This window comes from Candoia aspera, chromosome 9 (assembly GCF_035149785.1).
Source record: "Candoia aspera isolate rCanAsp1 chromosome 9, rCanAsp1.hap2, whole genome shotgun sequence".
Taxonomy (NCBI): Eukaryota; Metazoa; Chordata; class Lepidosauria; order Squamata; family Boidae; genus Candoia; species Candoia aspera.
Window position 1 is genome coordinate 13095341 of NC_086161.1, and position 22042 is coordinate 13117382.

Genomic DNA, 22042 nt, shown 5'->3' on the forward strand with positions numbered 1-22042 from the left:
ATCCCGATTTTATTAATTTTTTAAAAGGACCACCTTTCCCACTCTTCATCTTAAGGGAGATGGCGAGTCTTCCTTCTTTTATTAGATTTCTATCTCTCCTTTATTTTGTACAGGGCGAGATGGGTCGCATCATGCTCCATCTTCCTATTTTCCGCACAATAACACCCCTGTGACTGCCCCAAAGTCACCCAGCCAGCTTCAGTGCCTTAGGGGGGACTAGAACTCAGGGTTTCCTGGCTTCTGGTCCAGCACCTTAACCATTAGACCAAACTGGCTTTCACGGAAGAGCCCCAACAACCCCATAAGATAGGTTGGACCAAGTCAGAGCAACTGGCCACTGAGTTCCATGGGCCAGTGGGGCCTTGAGCCTGATTCTCCCTGGTCTTAATCCCACCCTGAACCACTTCATTAATGGCATTCCATTATAGAAATCCAGGTGTGTCAAATGGTTTGGACCTCTGAAAACCATCACATGATTTTTAGCAATGGCGATGGTAAATCACAAACGGGACATTTGAGAGGTCCAGGAACAGAATGGTTATTCCTTGAGCACCCCCATTCTCATGGTGTCCAGGAAGAGGGCAGCGCTTAGCAAATCTTGGCTGATCATGAAAAGTTAAGCAGGGTGAGAGCTGGTTATGGTTAGATGGGAAATCACTAGGTAGGGCTAGACTGAGAAACTATATCCTAGAGGAAGCTAATGGCAAACCCTCTTTTATTGCCAAGATAACCATATGGAGATGCCCATGAAGTCACCAGGAGGAAGATGTATTTGACTTGAAGGATATGTTATGTTTTATTTCTTTTATTTGATTATTTGTTGGTCCATTGAAATCAATGAGCTAGAAAACAGGAGTGTGGAGAAAGTCAAAATTCATTCTGGGTTCTATCTTAATTTTTGTGCTTGTGTGTATGTCTCCAAGTCATTCTTGACTCCTGGGACCTGCCTGGACAATTCCATGCAGTTTCCTTGGCAAGATTTCTGGAAGTAATTTGCCATTGCCTTCTATCTCCCTGCAATATATGTTTTCCCTCCAGCCCTGAGTGAAAAATACTGATTCAGTTGCTTATTTGAAATACTGAACTCTACTTTGAACAGGTCTCTGTCATACGTGGGACAATTTCCCCATTACTTTCTTCTAAAATAGTGTTCTCAGGTAAAAGTGCAGGAAATCAAGTAAAACAAAGCTAAAGATTTGCTGCTTTTGGAATCTGAGTCTGCTTTCTGCCTTTCTGTACCTAATGCCAGAGCCATCACTAATAAATGATAAGGAAGGCTACAGTGATGAGTTGTGTGTTTTTATTAAACCTGTAAAACCCAATACTTGCATTAGAGGAAGCCAGGAGTGTCCTCACAACAGCACTTTGGAGACCAACTCTAGAGCTCCTCTCAGCAGAATGATTTGAAAGACCCACCAAAGTAGCAGGAGAGGCTTAAAAAAAAAGCCTTTGAACTTTTTGTAAATTTGCAAATATTTTTATTTGTAATACATTTGTTATTGGTTCGTATTATTTGTTCCTGTACAGAATTCCCTGCCCTTCATCCCAGCAAACTGCAAAATGACATTCAACAATCAGAATAGAGTATAAATATATTTAGAATTGTTGAGTTGGACTAGCAGTAGCTTTGCTGAATGTGGGGAGATAAGCTTTTTGAGGAATGTTTTGAATGTTGAGAGGTTGTCATAAGCTATCTCACCAAAGAGCCATTTACCTGGAGGTGATGTGATAAAGTTCTTGCCTGCATCCCATCCATTGACTCAGAATACTCTCCCTGTTTCCCATTGCCTTTTCTTTCTGAAGATGGACACGCTTCCAAACCAAGTCCAGGCCTCCTTTGAGCTGACATTTTTATTTTCTAATCATGCCTATTGTATTTGCAGGGGGCTGAGATGCATCAAGATGATGCCAGAAGATGGAAGTTTGCAGCATAGGTGGATTAGAAGTTAAGAGGTGGGAAGGGGAGGCTGGTAGATGTCAAGGGAAGTGTTCTGGAGCTGGTGGGCACCGTGTTGCTAATGTCTGCTGCTGAGTGCCGGTAGAGATTTCTCAGGCCTAATACTGAAGATGTGATGTGGTTCTTCCTAGAGAAAGCAAATCAGTCACACAGGCACTAGTTGAATCCCCCCAAGTCAGTGGATTGCAGTGGAGAAGGGAATGACTGCCTGAAAAGTCCTGAAATGGAAGATTCTGCACTGTAACATATGGTGGCAGACTCCATATGTGAACACTGAACCGTCCACTGAGTTCGAAGCCCCCATATAGGCCTTGCACTTTCCTCTACCTACTGGGCTGCATTACTAACCCACTGTCAAACAAATCTGACCTTGTGGGCCACACCTTGCTGACTTCAGCTTTAGCAAACAATGGTGTCCCATCTTAGGAGCTACAGAATAAACAACGAGAAAGGCCACTACGACAAAGCCATGCAATGCAGCAAATCCTTTGCTTATGTACTGAGCAAGGCTTGGCTGTCTTCTAGGAGAGGGGTGAAGGGAGACAGTACTCTTGGGACCCACACACTGGAGGGGTGTGCCTGTGTGTGAGAACTGAAGGAAGGTTGAATATTTGGAATGATTGGATAGATCAACTGTTGTCACACAAGACAGGGAAACTCATTTATTACTAGAGATGTACATCGCAAGAGTTCAATAATTTTGGTGGAAAATCATCATCAATCATCATCACCACCAACTCTGGCAAAAGAGAGAAGTAAGAGGAAAGGATTTTGAGGGGGTGGGAGTGCAAACAAACATTGCATTCAGAATTTTTAAAAGGCCTAAATCATAGCACCCTATTTCTCAAGGGCAAGAGTGAATAGTTTACAAACTTAATCTTCCATGTGGCAAAATAATATTTAACTGAAGATGATAAAATTCTTGAGATGGGTTTGCTTGCCCTGAAATCAAATCTCTTGTCTCTTATATTTTATTTATGCATATAAATATTTATATCTCATACATTCTAATGCATAGACAGTTCTCAGATGGTTTCATACAGCATTTAAAATCAATTTAAAGTGATATTCATCTACCAACAGCTAAGATACTTGTTGCTTGTCCCTTTTTTTTTTTAATTACCACAGCAAAGAATTTGATCAGTGCAGCAACTCTAGATATTTTTTAAAGCTTTTCCTACCAGGGTTTTTGCCCCAGTTGTGATTAAAAGCACTTCTAAAAATGCTGACATTGGAGGAAAGGACTGGACAAGGAATGACAAGTAAAATCACTGCAGGTGGCAGAATTTAGCAAACCTGAGCTGATTTTGAGAAGCTAACCAGGTCAGACTTGGTAAACACTTGGACAGGAGACCACTAGGAAATTGAAAAACATCCCAGAAGAAGGTGTTGGCAGATTATTTCTATACTGTTGCTAGAAAACTGTATGTCTGTATCCAAATAGTAAACAGGAGCTGAACTTGACTAAAATGAAAGTCTACCTTTTACAGCACTATTAATGCAGGTGTCCTGTTTGGTTAACCTCAGTTTTTTAAAAAATTAGAAAGACTCTAGTAGTACCTTTTCTTACCAGTATGTTTTATTAAAAGGCTTTTTAAAAAATCTGTTCAATCATGTCCAATTCTCAGAGACTGCCTTGACAAGTCCCTGCAGTTTTCTTGGCAAGATTTTTAGAAGTGGTTTGCCATTGCCTCCTTCCTAGGGCTGAGAGAAAGTGACTGGCCCAAGGTCATCCAGCTGGCTTTGTGCCCAAGGCTTGACCAGAACTCATGGTCTCCCAGTTTCTAGCCTGGTGCCTTAACCACTACACCAAACTGGCATAAAGTTTCATAAATTCCTTCTGATTTTTTGCCACCATGGACTATCCAAGAAATGAGGTGGTCCTGCACCTCCTGATGGCTGTCCTCACACCCCCTCCCCGCCAACAACTGTGGGTATACAAACTGGATTCATATTGATTTATAGTCTGAGGCTGCAGTCTTTATATGCCTTAGGCATATATCCCTAAGGTCCATGGAAAACAATGGGCATTTCTCCAGAACAATAGTTGCAGAGTTTGTGGGTGTGTTTGTATGACATTGCTTTTAAATATTTGCTGAAGGGAATGGTTTGCCATATGCTAGCGTCTCTGAGTAATGTTGCCATTTCAAACAAAGCCTGGGCTAAACGAGTATTCCATTCTTCATCTCCAGCAATATTTCTCTCTCTGTTTGCCTCTTTCTCCCCCCTCCCCCTCCCTTTCTGTTTTGTCAAAACAGGAGCATTGCCTGTGAAACATGAGCAGTGCGTCTTTGAAGGAAAATGGTAGACTTTTAGGAGTGGTAGATCTCCCTTATTCATTTCCCCATTTGGCATTTGAAACTTCCAGGAAGCTGCTGCCCATCTACTATATGTGGGAGATTTAAATGCATGCAAAAGTTGCCTATTCAACAACAACAGCAACAACAACGAAAGAGGAATTTGATTTGCCAGCCTGCCCATTTCCACTGTAACTGAGAGAGCTAGCCTTAAATTCAGCATGGCTTACCTTTGAGGAGGTGTACTTGGGATTGTACTTGTGGCAAGTAAAAACAGCAGAAAGCGACACTGATGTTTGTGAAGCCAGCCACACTGTAAGGTTTACCATTGATGCTTTTCTTCTTCTGCCCTGTCTTCAGCTGCCTGACAGATGTGAAATATCTGCTGTTTTCTTTTCCCTTTTCATTCCCACCCCTCTTTCCCATCTGCATTTATCTTATATTTAGCTTGTAAGCCAAAAGGCAGAGATCACCTGGTTTTTATTATCCTGTGGACCACTTTGGGATGAAGGGAAGAATATAAAACATTTTCAGCAAAGAAGTAATGGCTGGAACAGCTAATTTGGAACTCATACAGGTCATTCTCTTCTCCACTGCAGTCCACTGACTTGGGGGGGGATTTCTGTTTTTAACATTGAGACCTTTTAACACTCTGCTACCACCCACTACTTAGTCACGGTTCCTTGTTACAAAAAGTCTTCTCTCTAAGACCAACAATATCATAAGAAGAATCCCTGGTGGCCCTCATGGCACCAACCATGGAGCCTGTTGGGAATAAAACTTACCACAGAAATATTGGGAAGAGTGTTTAAGTATCACATCCTACTATGCAGGAAACCCATCATTTACTTCCCCAGAACAGTAATTTAAATGCAGAAAGATAAAAGGAGCTTTCAGCCTGCTAATTAAGCAGTAAAGATGAGAAGATAGCCTAGTAGACTTTGTAAAAACTGCATCTCACTATACCACCTGGAACTGAGGTATCCTCAGTATGTTGGCTGTACACGGAAGAATGGTCATCAGATGACCCCGATTGCTTTGGGTATTGGTGAGTCCAGCCCTTTGAGGCAATGGCTACTTAAATTTCAACAAGTGTGCAGTTCCTCTCTTTCTTTGTGTGCAGAATTGTGTGTAATGACTGCACACAAGAAGAACTAAGCGTTGCCTGCCAATAGCCCAGTCTGGCATTGATTAGATTCTCCTAAATGAGGCTTTAATTTATTATTGGACTACAATGCCCACCACTTCCAGCTAGGTCATCATTTATTTCCTTTCTAAATATATATGCTGCTCTTTCGGGGATTTGGATCCAGGGCTATTTTGCAAAATGAAAATATCTCAAATGTTCATTATCATCCTTGTAGTACAACTCCCTTGTCCTGCCGGATCAGAGCAAAATTCTACTGAGTCTTAACATGTTTGCCAGAGTTTCAATCAGCTGACTTTGAAATGCCAGTAAAAAGGCACGCAGGCAATAAAATGAATATCTTCTGGAGAAGCTGATCTCATGACCTTCCTGAGAGATAAGTACAAAATACATTTGTATGTCTGTAAACAGGGTGAGGCATTTTCTGTGGTAGTCTTAGTGCATTGGAACAATTTTGGCTGGAAGAGGATGAAAATCATGCAGACAGTTGGTCAAAATTGTTTTGTATTTTTTGAACTAGTGGACTGAAAGCTATATACAGTATTCAGTGAGCTGCCTTACTCCTTGTCTCCAGATCTTTATTACACATTTTCTCTCTTTAGATGCATTTAGGCAATGAAAAAGGTCAGATGGAGGAGTTTCTGATTTCATTTAACTCCTCTCAGACTTTCCAATTTTTGTTTCCAATTTTTCATGATGATAAAACAGGCCAATTCAGTCCTTCTAGTGGCTAACCTAATGTATCTTGAGAACTTGGAAGCAGGACAACCAGTATTTAAGATATGCTGCCTTCAATTCTAGATAAAATATATTACAGTACAATGTAATATAAGCTGTCAGAACCAGCAGCTTTTGATGGTTCTTTCCTCAGCACACTTGTCTGGACTGGAAACACAACTTCTTTCAAATCAGGAATTCTTTGATTGCCATCTTTGGTCAGTGGAGGCACACAAGGCTACTCTAGAAGTGAAAATCTTTGTGTATGTCTTGGCAAACTTCTTCAAATAGCTTAGGGAAGGTGAGAAGGGTCTGACCCTATAACTAACCTCCATGACTCCCAGCATTTGTCACCCTGGCACATATCAGATGGGCTTTTGGGACTGTGGAACAGCAACAACAGAAGGATCCTGTTCCTAATAGGGAAAGACGGAAGCCAAATAGAATTGCATTTTTCCATTTCTCTATCTCTGACTAGCCAGCTATCATCATTTCTCCAGGTTCTACTGCCCCTTGGTGCTTATTCTGAAGTATGACAACCTGGTTCTTTATTAAGCCTGGCATTTATGCACATGAAACTATTGCACTAGAAATGCTGATGCATTTTGATCCATCCTCCAGTTTATTTTAAGGCTAAATGTTGCCATAAGGACTCCAATATAGGAAAAGCTTTCAAACAGCATGCAGGCAAAAAAAAATCTATCTTTTGATCTGGCTCCCCATGATTGGTTTTCAATGAAAGGAGTAGGAGAAAAGGCATGCCTGCTGTTCTTTTGCCTTCTGAGCTTAACCCCAGGACATTTGCTTTCAGAAGAAAAGACTTTCACTGCAATTCTCATGGATGAACTTCAGTGTTACTTCCATTTACTTAATACAATACCTGCCTTTTGTCCAAGGCAGGCTCCCAGCTGGCCTGGCAGATCCCTCCAAAGCTAAACAGGGTCAGACCTGATTAGTACTTGGATGGGAGGCAATTTCAGGACTGTAGATTAGATTGACAAGTCCATAAACTATCCTAGAAAAAGAGCAATGGCAAACCTTTCCCATAATGCTGCCAAAGAAACAACACGTCCATATAGACACCAGGAGTTGAGCTCATCTTGAAGGAGGCTTTGCTTTTTTAACCTATTATTTTATAGCATTCTCTCCACTGGTCTGCACCCTTTCTGTTTCTATTAAATACTAGAGGAAGACATCATGAACCAAGTTCTCCCTTGTTATGGTCAAGAGGTTACTGGAGAATTTCTCTCTTCTCTAGAGGAATCCAGAGAAATCATTCACCTAATTTCTCTGTTCACAAATTTGGTGGAAAATTCCGCAAGTCTCTTTGTGCCCAGCTCTGAAGTGAAAAATAAAGACAATTTAGTGCCCTTATGTTCTGCAGAACTTTATTTTGATTGTTAAAATACATTGGGGCTTACCCACTTTTTAAAAACAAAAGCTAGAAGCAAATAGGAGGAAACCGGTAACAACACATATCACTCCATGGGAATTTCAGCATTAAAGCTTCCTCAGTATGAGGTTGGGACATTGTCTTGGAAAATGGCTTTTGAAAGCCAACTGGGAGAGGGAGAAATAAAACATCTTCCTCTCAGAAACCTGAACTTGTTCACCTCCAGATGACACCTGAACCTAACTTCTGAGAACATTAGAGGTTGATGACCTTGTACATCTTGAAATGTTATAGCTGAACTTCTGTGAGGCAGGGTCTGTGGAAGGTCAGGGTTACCTGAGCCCAAAATAAGGCTAGAAATACCTCAAGTCTATCAATAGAAACTACGCTGTCATGGTTTCCCAATGACTCATCCACTTATGGTCTCTGCTTCAGCCTGAGGGAGTTGTCCAGGGTAGTCAACTGGCGCAGGAAACCCCGGTTGGGAATGATGCCTCGGTGATCCTTGACGGTCTTTATGGCCTCCACCAAGGTCAAGCGGTGGTAAATCATGAGGTAGGCAAGGACCAGAGTGGCTGATCTGCTTACCCCCACAGCACAGTGAACAAGGATCCTCCCTATGGGAAGAATGTCAATTTAAGAAAATGTCAGTATCAAATACCAGTCAAAGAAATCTGGGGCCCAGAGATTCAGGGGAAGTAATTCATCTCAAAGAATTTTTTTTTCACCTGAAATATCCTCACAAAGAATCTAATTCCCTGTACTACACCACATCTTGTTAGCTCTCCATCATCATTTGAGATTATTTATTCAATCAATCAATTTATATGGCCAACCAACTCACAAATTGCAAACCAGAAACAAGCAAAATAAAAACAACACAAATGACAACATACCACAATTGATGCCAGCCTAAAATCATTCAGCTTGAAACTACTGACAGGTTCATCCAAAACTCTGTCTCTATACCTGGGAGGAAAAACCAACTCTTCAAGGCCTTACTGAAGACCAACAGAGTTTGAGTTATCCAAATCTTGGGGTGGGGTTGGGGAAGGGAGTATGCTATTCCAGGAGGCAGGTGACATAACAGAGATGACACAGCTCCTGGGTCCCACCAGATGACACTGTTTTATAGAGGGGATCCAGAACACATCCATACTGTCAGATCTCATAGGAAGGGCAAAAGGCTTCTTGGCTACGGTTGCTACCAGCTTTTTAAGCAGAAGCTGTGAGTCCAAGAGGATTCCCAAGCTGGTTGCCATTCTGTCTGGGGGACAGTGCAACCCCACCCAGAACTACGGATGGAAAGTCCCCAGATCCAGGGTCCCCTAATCCCCAGAGGCACTCAGTCAAGACATCCAAAGCCTCCGGACATTGACTTTATCTGTAAATCAACAGCACAACATCTGTCATGTAATGGACAGCCTCCCCAGTTTTCTGGGCACTGTCTTTTAATGGGACTTTTTTCAGATCCAAAAATATGGGCAGCCCACAAGGCTGTAGGGTGAGGAAGAAACATGTAACAATAAGGTAGGCTCAAACAAGCCACCAAATAAAATTGAAAGGAAATTGAAAGTGCTCATGAGAATGGGTTTGCTTTCTGGATGAGGGCAATGGCAGAAAGCAATTTTATTGTTTTAAAACAATACCCTACATAGACATGTTCATGGAGTCACCAGAAGTCCAACTTGATTTGAAGGAGTCTTTACTTCTTCTGCTTTATTAGTGTGTGCTCTGGCTCTGATTTAGCTGGAAAAATAGCTTAAACATATTACTAAAAAGCAAAAGAGGAGAAGAAAACAAATCTGGTAAACATGGGGCATAAAAATATGAATCAATACATTTTGGGTAGCTGTTATATGCCAAACTCAAGCTGGATCTATGACAACCTGAGAATATGAATTGAATCTCAGCAATGTTGCATTAGAAAGATATTCTGTTATGTGAAGAGCTGCAATATCAATTGATTGTGTGAATGAATGAGAAACACACACATATACCTCTTCTAGTCATAGGTCAAGTCAACCTTTTCCATGGACTCACCTCCAGTCCTGCTCAGTGCTTTGTGGATGAAATCTGCTGCTGGCTGAAAGTAGGGGCTCATATCGAAGGTGGGCGAGTCATGTGCCTCAATGCCTAGGTAGCATATGCCAGTGCCTTCATAGTAATCTGCACCTCCCCGCCACTTGCTATGAGAAGCATTGAGGATGTGAGTGATGTTCAGTCGTGCTAGCTCCCGCCGGTTGGCTGCTATATCTCTACATGGGGGGAAAGATGAAGTAGGGGGTGTCAATCACAAATTCTCTCATTCCTAGAATCACTGCTGCTATCCACTCCTTCTCAAGTGTCTCCAGTCTGCTCTTAGATGGCCTTTTTCAAGAATATGTGTTGGAGTTTTACTAAGCCAGTTCCTAGCAGGTGGCAGTCTTGCAGTCAGGCTCATGGCTGGGATCGCTGATGTTCACTTCCTTTTGGACCAGTTAGCACAGAGGCCCAGAAACCACTGTGCAAAAGATCCTCTCTGATCTCTGATTCCTGCTGCTCTCTGATTATCATTTGATGGAGGAGCCTTTCAGGCTGAGCTACACAATAATCTCTTTATCCAACTGGATGTCTCCCAAATCTTGGGAGAGTATCTCCACTGCCCCTGAAGGTTGCAGGTGAACATCCTGTGCACCCAGCAGCTTTATGACAATTCTCTTCTCCATCACCATCTGCGTCTCCCAGAATCTGCCACCTGACACAACTGCCCCAATGGCTAATGGTAGAACTGGTGATGATGGAACTCTGTCTCCAAATATGTTCAATGTAACTACAGTGTATAGTTAACAAGCAATTTGTGGTACTATAATACGTTTTTTCTTTCTTTTCCCTGTCTGAATCCTTTCCTTAATCATCACTAGGTTGTCCCTTTGCTTCTTCCCCACCTCCAGGAAGAGGTCCTGTCTCCAATGTTTGGATTGATACGTACTGATCTCCCAGGTAAAGTCCTGGCCACACCTCATCAGCATGGTTACAGGCTGTCTTCCCCGTGTACAGGAGTCTCTCCAGCTCAAAAACACTGAGGATGGGATGGTTGACTGTGTCATCATGAGTCCTCCAGACAGGAGGTCTGGATGTATTCCGGGAGAACCGAGACATGAAGGCCATGGGTGCTGCTGTGCCCCTTGTTGCATCCCGGGCTGCTTCAGGAGGCTGGGCTGGGGCTGGGACAGTGTTTCTGCTGTGACCACCACCCACGGTCGGTTTCTAGTCTGAAAAAGAATGAGGAATGGTATCAGTAGCATCATAACACTGCTAGGTTCCCATGAGGTTGGGCACTTCCTGTATCTGCTGCATTCTGGATGTCTGTTCTGACCCTGTAAAGAAAAGAAAAATAAACCAGTTTCAAGAAGATTTCTCCTTCTACCTCACAGTGGGTTAGCAGCTGAAACTTATTTCAGCATTAGTGTGAGCAGGCGGTAGGTGGGTGGATAGGTAGAATTTTCTAACATACCTGAGGGTAGAAAGCTTTCAGGGGCTTCAGGAGAGGCTGTAAGCCATAGGTCACTTTAACATTCGAGGGATGGGACGGGCTGATGGGCAGCCCTCAGAAATGGTACCTTATAGGCCTAAAGTCTCTGGGAATGGGTGACCTACAAATATAGTAAATGAATGAATGAATGAATGAATGTTTGGCTAATGGTAGGGCCATGAACCAAAGCAATTTCTTACCCTGGGTTCAAGTTGAGTTAAAATGTAGGTCATTTCCACTAAAAAAAAAAGTGGTTTCTTTCTACACAATAGGCTTAAACCAGTTTCTGAATAAACCTACTTACTGGGTTTGCAAAATATCTTGAGTCAGAATCTAGCCAAGCACCCAGGCTCATGCAAGCAAACTAACTGGTCTTCAAACTCACCAAGCTCAGCATATTGTGCCAATGTAGCCACTAGATTTAAAGTTATGGGAACACAACCAATGATTTCTCTTTATGGGCATCACATCCATGTAGGAAAGCAGTGTGTATATGAGAAAGTCATTGCTATAAGTGCATGCAGTTAGGACCCAAAGCGCTCTTAGTGTGCATTTTCCTATTATTTTGCAGGTGCTAGTTCTCTTGGGTGAAACTGGTAGGCATAAAGGAAAATCAGCCATTGAGTTACATTAGTTCCTCTGCTAGGGGAACAAGAGCTGGCACATCAAACTTCATTCCAACGATTGATGGATTGTTCAACTTAGAACAATGTACATCTTTAGTAGATAATTAAATCCTTGCAAAAATGATATGATGGACAAATAGTAAAAACAAAATATGAAAACCCAGGGACATAAAATGCTGGGAAAAATTCAGCCAATGGGATTATCAGCCATTGAAATCACAACACTCCTTGACCCAGCACCTGGAGAATGACCCAGGTCTTTGATGCTTTTTGAAAGGCAGGCAGGGGAGGGACCACCCAAATCTCAAGGGGATGCTGATCCAAAAGGTGGGGGCAATGCCTGAGAAGGCATGTCTCCTGGGTCCTGCTTAAGTGATGGGACTCTGCATGCCAATCTGGTCAGATCTTACTGGACAGCCAGAAATAACTGAAGATAGGCAGTCCAGGAAATAACCTAGCCCTGCATCATGAAGGGCTTAATGGGTGAGAACCAACACCCTGAACTGCAAAAATAATCAGTTAGTGGATAGCTTGACTTTTCTGCAATCTCTTTGTCCTCAAGTATCTTGGATTCTGTAGCGTAGTGTAGTGCAGTGATTTATGTACCGGAGGGGTGGGGGTGGGGAAGAGGGGTTCCTCTTCTCTAAGCAGAGAAGTCTCCCGGGGACATTATTAAGCATTGCACCCCCTCCTGGCCTTGGGGCCTGGCAAATGCTCAATATCGATGCCCTCTGGAGCAAGCTCAATCCATGCACTTATTATTAGATCCATCTAACTTATAGGTTATTGAAGCATTCTGTGAAGATGAAGAGAAAAACCAGGAAGTAGGAAAAAGAGGCTGCTTTTGTCAAGTAGGAGAGATGGGACAGGTCTGATCTGATCTCCAAAAGGCCTATAAGGTCTGCTGAAAACCTAGGCTAAACCATGATGCCCTTGACATATTGATCAGTGATGGCTGATCAAAGAGTGAAATACTATCTGCTGGATCCTACAGAGTCAGTATCTTTCACTCAGCCTGTTTCCATCTGCTGAGCTTCTTCTTTTCTTTTAACTCCATACAGAGTAGTCCAGCTTGGGCAAATTTAGCCTAGTTTTCTGTTAAAACAAATAGACAAGCTGAGCCCTAAATGCCACCCCAGAACTTATCAATGGGTTTTCTAACATTTTGTACCGGCTTTAATGAAACTGCCATGTGCACAGAAGGTGGGGCTGACTCCCTTCTCTCAGTGCCTGAGCTGACAAAGTTGAATGAATCAGGATCAGGGTGGGCCCAGCTGCTGCTTTCCTTCAAAACAAGGTTTTGCCAGCACAGCTATGCCAGTACAAGGACTGCCAAGGGCAGAATAGTCATGAGAAGGTCTGGCAGGTGCTAACACTTTGGACAGAAAACTAACAGCTAGGGAGGAGGAGAAAATCAAGGTGTTTTCCTCCTGTTGCAAGCTCTACCTCTGGTTATAGCAGCTTTGATTTCTTCCTGGGAGGACCTGGAGAAGATTTTGAAGAAACCCATTGTATTCCTGGAAGAAGAGACTGCGAGTTCTAGTTTTGCCTTAGGCATGAAAACCGGTTGTGTGACTTTGGGCCAGTCACTCTCTCTCAGTCCTCCTCACCTCACAGGGTTGTTGTTGTGGGGAAAATAGGAGGAGGAAGGAGTATTAGATATGTTCCTCACCTTGTGTTATTTGTAAGAATAATAAAGTTGGGATAAAAAAAAATTGGTCAGAAACTGGCCAGTGACAAATGCAAGTTTAGAGACTCAGTTCTTGGCATCTTCACTTAATAAAGAATGGCATAGTAGATGATAAGGGAAAAAATCACTTGAGTTCATGGAGAAGCACTCCTATAGAATACTTACTGAATCTGGTTATTGGATTTTCTGAGTTCATAGGATACAGTGAACGATAAACTAACCAGATGGGCAAGGTTCACCCAGCATGCTAAGAAACAACAACAACAACAAAAACGAACATTACCCAAACTTATGCAGATTCATCTGCCTAGTCTTTTACTGACCAGGTTAAAGATGTGGCATGAACATAGCTGGAGGGATTCCAGAGCTAAGCAAACTTGTGCCCTTGAGATGTTTTAGACTACAGCTTCCATAATCCTTGACCACTGTCCATACAGGATAGGGTTTATGAGAGGTTTAGTCCAAAGTACCTAGAGGACACTGGGCTGCTTGTCCCTGGATCACAGCCAATACTAGGCTAGGCCAGGGAAGTGCAATCTCTTTTAGAGTAGGGACATAGTTAGGCTCAGAGAAGAAAATAGCCAAGGTCAGGTCAAAGAAGTAAGCCAGAACAAAAAATTAAATGTACCACTCTCATGTGTTTTTGTTTCTTTTCATCTTCTAATTACATTAAAAGTTCAACGGTAGCTTTTGGAGGTCTTTGAAGAACCATACTCAAGACTTTAAGGGGACCAAATTACCTACCTTTAACTAGCTGGACCAAAAATTGGTTGTGATATATAAAGCATCTTTTTGCATAAACAGGTTCAGAATAACAGAATGCAGCTCCTTTGCTTTACTGTGGGACCATCTGGGGTCATTCCAAACTTTCCGGGGCAACACAGTTCAGAATGTTTCCAGAGAATGTGTGAAATCATACAGAAGATAGATCACAATGTGTGGCATTCTGTTTTCCCAATGTTGAGTAACCACAACCAACCTCCACAGAACCGGGAGTTAAAAGAACTCTGATCTTCCTCAATTTAGACATTGTGCCTAATAATCACGTCATCATAAGTCTGCCAAAGGCTACTGTGGTTACTGTTGATATATGCAATCCTTTCCCTAGTTCCCCAATTACCTAGCATTTCTCTATTGTTGCCAGAAACCTCTTTTCTGTGCTTGGAAGACGTCCAACAATCCATTTCCCAGTTCTCTCCCTCAGCCAAAATCAGGTTAATGGAAACTGCGAGTACCATCCACTTTTAGTAATGGAGACCATCTGGAGACGTTGGTGCATGTTTATTTATAAATCAAATGTATAGGCCGCCCAACTCATAGTGACTCTAGGTGGTGTACAAGATAAAAACCATCTAATACAATACAAAGAAAAGAAGGCGATAACCCAGAGAATAATGCACTAAAGAAGTTAACAAAATTCCAACAGCAGCACACACTTCCTTACCAAGTGCCTGGAAAAAAGGCTGGGTCTTTAAGGTCTGTTAAAAGGACAGCAATTCTGGGCAATTGGTCTGGGCAGTTCAAACTTCTGGGGGGTACTATTCCAGAGGGCAGATGCCTTGGCAGAGAAGACATGCCACCTACTGTAGGTCCCTTCAGATGACACAGCTTTAATGATGAGAACTGAAGCATGCCCACTCTGTCAGATCTACCAGACAGGCAGAAAAAATGGAATAACGTGATCCCTCAGATAGTCAGGCCCTGTGCTGTATTGGTCAAAACCAGCACCTTGAACTGAACTTGGAAGCTTACTGGTAACCAGTGCAGCTTGTGTAGCAGAGATGTTACATGGGTGTACCAAGGTGTACCACAACATTCTGCTTGCACCATGACATTCTGTACCTGCTGCAGTTTCCATGTAATCTTGAAAGGGATATGGTTAGAGTGCATTGCAATAGTCCACACGTGAAGTATGGGTAACCATGACATGATATTCCCAATTTCGGAAATGGTGCAATTGGTACACCAGACAAATCTGGGCATCTGGGAGTGGACCCTTTTTAGGACGGTCTGAGTATTGCACATTCTTGGAAGTTCAGATTCAGGAACACAGGAATATGCTTTAGATCAAATCAGACTACAGTGTTTTTCTCTTTAATCCTGTCCTGTCTATTCTGACTATCAGAATCTCTCCCAGATCTCAGGCAGAAGACTCTCCCATTCCTTGCCACGTGTTCAGGAGAAACGAGGAATTAAACATAAAGCTGAACCCAAACCCTTATTGCTTTGATACTGATTGTTGTTTTGGTCTCAAGATCAAGATTCTTTCAAAAGATTCTTTCAACAGTCTTTGCTGCTGAGCATAGCACAGGGCAAAAATCTCAACAGCATGATGGAAACTCATCAACTCTGGGTTATCACTAACCTTGGTCATTATAAAGTTGTTGAAAGGGTAGAGCTAGAGACGAGGCAACTAATAATTCATCCTACTGCGTGGATCTTTAGCATGTAGGGATATTTTAGCCCACTCCCTACTTTATCACATTTACACAACACAGTTGTGTAATGTTTCACACATACTTTTTTGTTCTTATTTATCAAACACCCTTGGATAAAGGCCAGTGCCATTATCTCTGTATGGTCAATAGAGAACTGAAACTGAGAGGGCTGAGCAGAAACTTGCTAGTGAATTCATAATAAAGGTTAAGTGTTTGCTCTCAAAGTAGCAATTTTTCTGCATCTTCATTCAGCTCCCAAACTATAACAGGTGTCTTTTGAACTGTATCTTTTGCAGCAAGTCTAGTTTGTATATTCATTTTTTTAAAGTAGGTTTGACCATTTCAACATGCTGAGGCCAAGCATTTGGGGGTATCTGTTCAGCTCCACCTTTCCTTCCTCACCCCAGTGTTGTACGTGCAGTGCATTTCTCTTTTAACAATCCCCATGGAGTGTTAGCAGAGAGAAAAATACTGATTTGTTCCTCCTCATTGTTCAGCTTGCCTCACTTCCTACTCCTCCAGCCTCATGTGAGCAAATGAAGAAGCCATGTTCCATCCTGTGCATTACACAAGGTTTTTCCAAGCATAGTAGGTAGGAATTATCTGCTCTATCTTTGCAATCCCTGTGTATGGAAGACCATTAACATTTTCACTATTTACCTGGGCAGAAAACTAGGTATCCTTTGGATTAGAGGCATCTTGGCATCTTGCTTTCAGTATTCAATTCAACCTCTAGATGAGGTCAGAGTTCTTCACCTTCTCCACACCTTTTCCATCCCTTTGCTCCTATTGCAATGCTCTCTGGCTCTTGGCCCAATGAACATTTTAAATGTAAAAGGACCCACTGAGCTCTGACATGCATTAAAGGAAAAGGAAAGCCACTGAGTGCTGTGAGGGCTGGGATGGTTAGGAAGGAAACCAGTTCCTTCAAGATCAGAGATAAGGGGACAGGGGAGGGACGTGACCTACAGAAGCCACATCCAGGTACCTGTCACAGTGAACTGGATCCCTTTCCTGCATGAAGTTACTTAAGGGGGTGGCCAAGAGCACAGCTGCTTTCAAATCACACAGCCTCAGATCTTGGTCTCTCTCCCTCACCATCCTTGACCTTCCAACACAACCATACCCTGATGCTGCCCAAGTTCAGCCACAGACACCTGCCAGATGAAAACATGCACAATACAGAAATCTCTCCCTCCCCTGGCAGCTTCTCAGAGACAAGAGAATCAGACATAGACTTCTTTGGCTCCGGGGAGGAGGGAAGCGATCAATTCTGCATGCTTGGCAGTCAACAAAGAGAGAAAAGCCGAAAACAAGGAGGGAGACAGCCCGCTTACGGTTACCTTACCTTTGTCAAAGCTGTGATTTTTCTCAGTAGGCTGGCAGATCTACCCAGCCATTTCTCCCCTTCTTTGTCCTGCTGCTCCTGCTGCTGCTCCTGACGCTATGGCTGCAAGGAAGAAAAAAGGCTGCAGTCTTCACATCTATTTTAAGCCCTGGCATGTCCAGGGGCACATTTGTTTCCTATCCAACAGTGGATGGGAGAGAGTCGAGGCGGCACAGAGGCGGTTGCTTTGACTGAGAGACACGTGGAAGCACACACCACACGGGGAGAACAGCTACCCTCCCATCCACTGCGTGCATGAGATTTCAAAGCATGTGTGGCTGCTTGTGCTGGCTCAACAGGAGAAATGCCCTTTGCAAAGCATTCCTGGGAAGTATAAATCAATGTATACAAATTAAGGTGGGCCCATTGTCTAACAGGGAAGTGGGTAATTGAAGGTGCCCCCAAAGGGCAAATTCCAACTAGGTCTTGGTTGCTAGGCCAGGTTTGAAATCAAGTGGGGAGAACCTGTTTTGGTCAACATAATAGGACTAAGAAAAATTGAGAAAAGGCAATGGTTGTAAAATATTACAGAGTTATAAACCATGCTAGAGTGAGGATTTCTTTTGTGTTCCTCTCACTCACTTACCTTCATTCTGATGGACAAGAAATTATTTTAATTATTTTTGCAAAGGGGAAGAATAGTTTGGTTTAATTATCATGGCTGAATGCAAGGTTCTTCCACTAGACTTCAGTATAAGGTGAAGAATGTACTTCTCTGATGTTGTGCAGCTTTCCTGGCTTCCAAACCTTCCAAGGAAAGATAAAAAGACAGAATGGTCCACATGGATCTTTTTCAGATCAGTAAGTATGAGCAGCTCTAGACACTGAAAAATGATGGAGAAATGTGTAATGAAAGAGTCAGCTTTTGTTATTTTGCAACAGCAAAATAAGCTCAAAAAGAAGAACCAACAAGTGAAATTTGGTGGAAATTTGAATACACCCAGAACTCTTAAAAAAAAAATTGCCAGTAGAGTGTTTAGGTATTCCATGTTATGGACATACCATTTTTTCAAAGACCGTCCTGTTAACTTGGTTTAAAGATCAGAAACACAAAGAAGGGAGAATGAAGCTACCAGTCAGTGGAGAACATCTTGATAACAGACCACGGTGACATAACGAGGAAGTTTTAGTTTTCTTTCCCTCTCTGTGTTTGGGTGTATATAAAATGAGTGTGTGGCACAAGTTTTCCAGTGTTTCAGTCAGGATTTAACTTCAGAAGTTTCCAGTCCTTTTAAGCCAGCGTGCACATTTGGAAAGTGAAGAAGGCTAAGAAGTTTTCATGAGTGTCATCACAAAATGGCAGCCACCTGGGATACCATTAACAGTGATGAGGTTAAAAGGGAGATTAGTTGCCTAAGACCCCAAGTTTCCTTGATCTGGCTGGTCTTTTCTGTCTTTGCTTCTTAGAATCTTTCTTAAGTTCCTTTTAGGCTTATTCCGTATTTCAGTGTTTGACCCAGTTGCTCCTTTTTCTGTTCTCAAATAATTTCTTTACCCACACAAAAAAGCAGACTCTGTCAGCAGCGGCAGTCCCAAACTGAATCCTCGACTCACAATCAAACAATTACAAGTTCCTCCATTACCCCCAGGATATACCCAACCTCCAGTTTAAGAACCACTACTGTATTTTGTATATTTTTTCACCAGCACACCAAATTTGGGCCACATGCAAGGAGAGGCTTCAAGTTGCTCATGCTTATGGCATGTTGGAAACTTTGCTTTTCTATTGCAGTACTGAGTAGGTGCCTGGGCACAAGGTGGAACCCGTACTTATTTCTATTTTCTCTCTGCTGGCCTTCAGTTTCTGGACATTTCTGTGCAAGCTGCTTCTATCTCTTGAGGCTAAATCGGAATCAATGTCAGGAACAGGGGTGTCCACAAGTGTGGTAAAAGAGGTCAAGTTGGCGGCTATGATGATGTGAAGGAAGCTCCACTTGGTTGCATTGTATATAAAAAACAAAGCGTCTGTTGCCATGTAACATGGTCAGGAAAATAGGGATTCTCAAGTAGCCTTGGGGAGTCTAGCATCCAAGCAAGGTCTGCTATGTAAAATTCTCCATTTTTAAAAAAATATAATTTTTATTAAAGAGTTTTAAAATGTCATTGGAAATTAATCAAAGATTTCCAAAATGTTATTGGAAATTAAACTCATGGGATCTGCCATTTCAATTTCCCAGAATGCTCTGGAGCTGTATTCAATATGGAAATTTAAAAAGCCAGCTTCCAGCACAGAATTAGAGTGCTGTTGCTATTTCTGCTGAGATCCCCCCAAGAGAGAGGAGCCACACCAGAAGGCCTTTCCTAAATCTGGGCAGAATTAGTTGATAATATTTATAGAGCAGGATAATATCTATAGTATCTATAGCAGTGTTTCTCAACCTTGGCAGCTTTCAATGTGTGGACTTCAACTCCCAGAATTCCCCAGCCAGCATGCTTGGGAGAAACACTGATCTATAAGCTGTATTTGTGTCTGTTTAATTTAATTACTAAATTAAGTCACTTTCTGAGTTCACATAAGATAAGGAATCAAACTAACCCAATCTTGCTAACCAAACTTTGTATATTGGCAAATGAATTTACTTATCTTTAACAGACCTGGAAAAATATATTATGCAGACATGACCTCTAACTGAACGTAATAAAATGTGTGTTTCCTTAAAGCTGGGTCCAACCAAAGACGGGAGTGTGTGTTGCAGCATGGATGTATTACACGAGGAAGGGAGTGAGCCACAATCCAAGATCCATAGTAGATGAGAAAAGTCTGTTCTGCTAATACCAAAGTGGCCAACTGTGGCCTCTAAGCCTTCTTTAACTCTGCAGCTGAATTTTGGTATGCAAGCCCCAAACCAGCAGGGTGGTTTCCTGTCATATTCAGATGGGGAAAATAAGCACTAAAAATAATAATGCCAGCCTTAAAATAGGCACAATTAAAAAACACAAACAAGAAAAAGAAAAGAAACTTTCCACTCCCAGTCATATGATGGGGACCATCATCTCCCAAGTTAAGCAAAATGCTAGGCTGCACTTTGGCCTCCAAAAGATTCCCAGTCTTTGACTTACATCATTGCACACTGTCAGAAGCTATTGAGAAATCACACACCCTGAGCTGAAGTATATTTAAGCAGAAATAAGCACACTTGGATGATTGTAAATCCAGCCTGCTTTATTAACTGTATTTGTAGGCACCATTCTAGTCCATCAGATTATCCTGGGTGAGTAATCCTAGGCAGTATGGCTAACTCCCTTCTGCTCTACGCTTTTATTTCTTTAGTATAATCAAAAGGCTGCTTTTCTGCACCCTGGACTCTCTCTTCAGTACATTGCTCATATTCAGAAAAGGAGTTTGTCTAATCCTATCGCTCAACTGTAAATCTGCATTTAAAGCTAAGAGGCTTTGAGAAATGAAATTAGGTGGATAAATGTTTTGGCTTTGTGCTGCCAGCCATCCAGCCACTTGCTGGTCATTTTCACTGACAGGCCTGTCTGTTGGATTTTCACTGGATGCTAACTAGAAAGGCTCTGAAAAAGAACCAGCACCTGCCACTCTGACTGGTAATGGAAATGGAGGTGTCTTGAAATGCCTGGGCAGCTGCGTGGCACCACATGTCAACAGCTTGTCTCCAGAATGAAGGGAAATCAGGCAGATGTGAAAATTGGAGCTATTTCTGTCTCATCCCCCGGACTTCTCAGTGATTAATAGCTTCTTCTACTTTCAGGGAGGGCAGAAGGATAGCTTGCTGGCTATATGGATCAGGCCATTGTTTTAATTAAATGTTCATTCTTGGCATCTAGAGGTAGATCAGGCTGCCCAGAGAGCTCCATCGGCAAGCAAGAGAAGGAAATCAAGAGATAACACACCCACTGCTGTTGGACTGGCTGTGTTTCTTAACAAGTGACAAGCCATAATTCTAGAGGAAGAAGAATTAAACCAAGGAAGAATACCTAAGAAGATGCCTGAGAATTTATGTAGGTCATTGCTTCTCTTGATCAAGATAAAGCATTAGAATATACTGAATATTGGTAAATGAAACAGTCATGGATTTGGAAGAAAGTCATGCTTCTGTTTAGTGTAGCAATCCTAATTAAAGCATCTCCAAGAAACAGCTGTCCAACTTCTGCTTGGACAAATCCAATGAAGAACTGCCCATCATCTCCCTAGGTTCCTGGTTCCACTGCTGAACTGTTCTTATTGTTAAGAAGATTTTGCAAACATCCAGTTTAAGACCATGATTCCATATCCTACGTTATAGGGCTATAGACAATATGTGGAGGAAGAAGCCCACAATGTTCGGTTTTTTAAAGGTCTTCCAGGCAAAGTTTGTGGAAATTAGCAACAGAAATACCTTTTTTAAAACTCAAAACTTGCTCCACACCCACCAACACACCCTGCTGCAGAAAAGTGGGCCTGGAGCTCCAAGTAAACTCTGGAACCCTGTTGTGCCATGTGCCTCTCAGCAAGGATTGTTTCCACCTGCCTGGTTGTGAGGAAACAAGAATTGCCCTTGCTGCCCAGTCAAACTCTGCAGTCCAAGCTCAAATTGAACAAGAGGATTCTCCCCACCCTGCAGCTGAAGAACAAGGTTGCAAAGGCAGTCAGCCAACCGGAAAGTCAGAAAACAAGCAACTGTGCTCCAAAACTGGAGTAACAAATGGTTTTCCTGCCAGCCCTGTTGGATGCAGCAACAGCCCTGGCTTAATGTCATTGGCGTTGTTCACTGGTACATTGCTCATGCTGCACGTGGTTGCAAATTTTAAACAGTTTTTTGGGGAGGGGGAGTATGTGGGCAGGATTCTCTATTTTTAATACAAAATACTAATTAAGCCAATGCCTGTAATGGACTAGGAAGGTACTAGATATAGCACCTTGTCTGGCTGA

The 22042-nt window shown here is 42.4% G+C and overlaps 1 protein-coding gene across 2 annotated transcripts; it reads right to left on the bottom strand.

Moving 5' to 3' along the window:
- Positions 1 to 7489: 7489 nt before the first annotated feature.
- On the bottom strand, positions 7490 to 17350 carry DUSP26 (dual specificity phosphatase 26). Of its 2 annotated transcripts, none has more exons than XM_063310912.1 (4): positions 17128 to 17350; positions 10483 to 10870; positions 9555 to 9769; positions 7490 to 8128 (listed from the first exon to the last, which is right to left on the bottom strand). In XM_063310912.1, the coding sequence occupies exons 2-4, from the start codon at positions 10659 to 10661 to the stop codon at positions 7929 to 7931; spliced, it is 594 nt and encodes a 197-aa protein (XP_063166982.1). In that variant the 5' UTR covers positions 10662 to 10870; positions 17128 to 17350; the 3' UTR covers positions 7490 to 7928. The 2 variants fall into 2 exon arrangements, with proteins under 2 accessions (XP_063166982.1, XP_063166983.1); XM_063310913.1 differs by having other exon boundaries at positions 7490 to 8141; positions 9571 to 9769; positions 17128 to 17346.
- Positions 17351 to 22042: the final 4692 nt, after the last annotated feature.

Coding starts and splice junctions, on each gene's coding strand:
- DUSP26 (XM_063310912.1), bottom strand. CDS start 10,661: ATGGCCTTCATGTCTCGGTTCTCCCGGAATACATCCAGACCTCCTGTC. Junction 9,770..10,482: donor GGACTTTACCTGGGAGATCA/GTACGTATCAAT, acceptor CCCCCCATGTAG/AGATATAGCAGCCAACCGGC. Junction 8,129..9,554: donor AGCACTGAGCAGGACTGGAG/GTGAGTCCATGG, acceptor TTCTTCCCATAG/GGAGGATCCTTGTTCACTGT.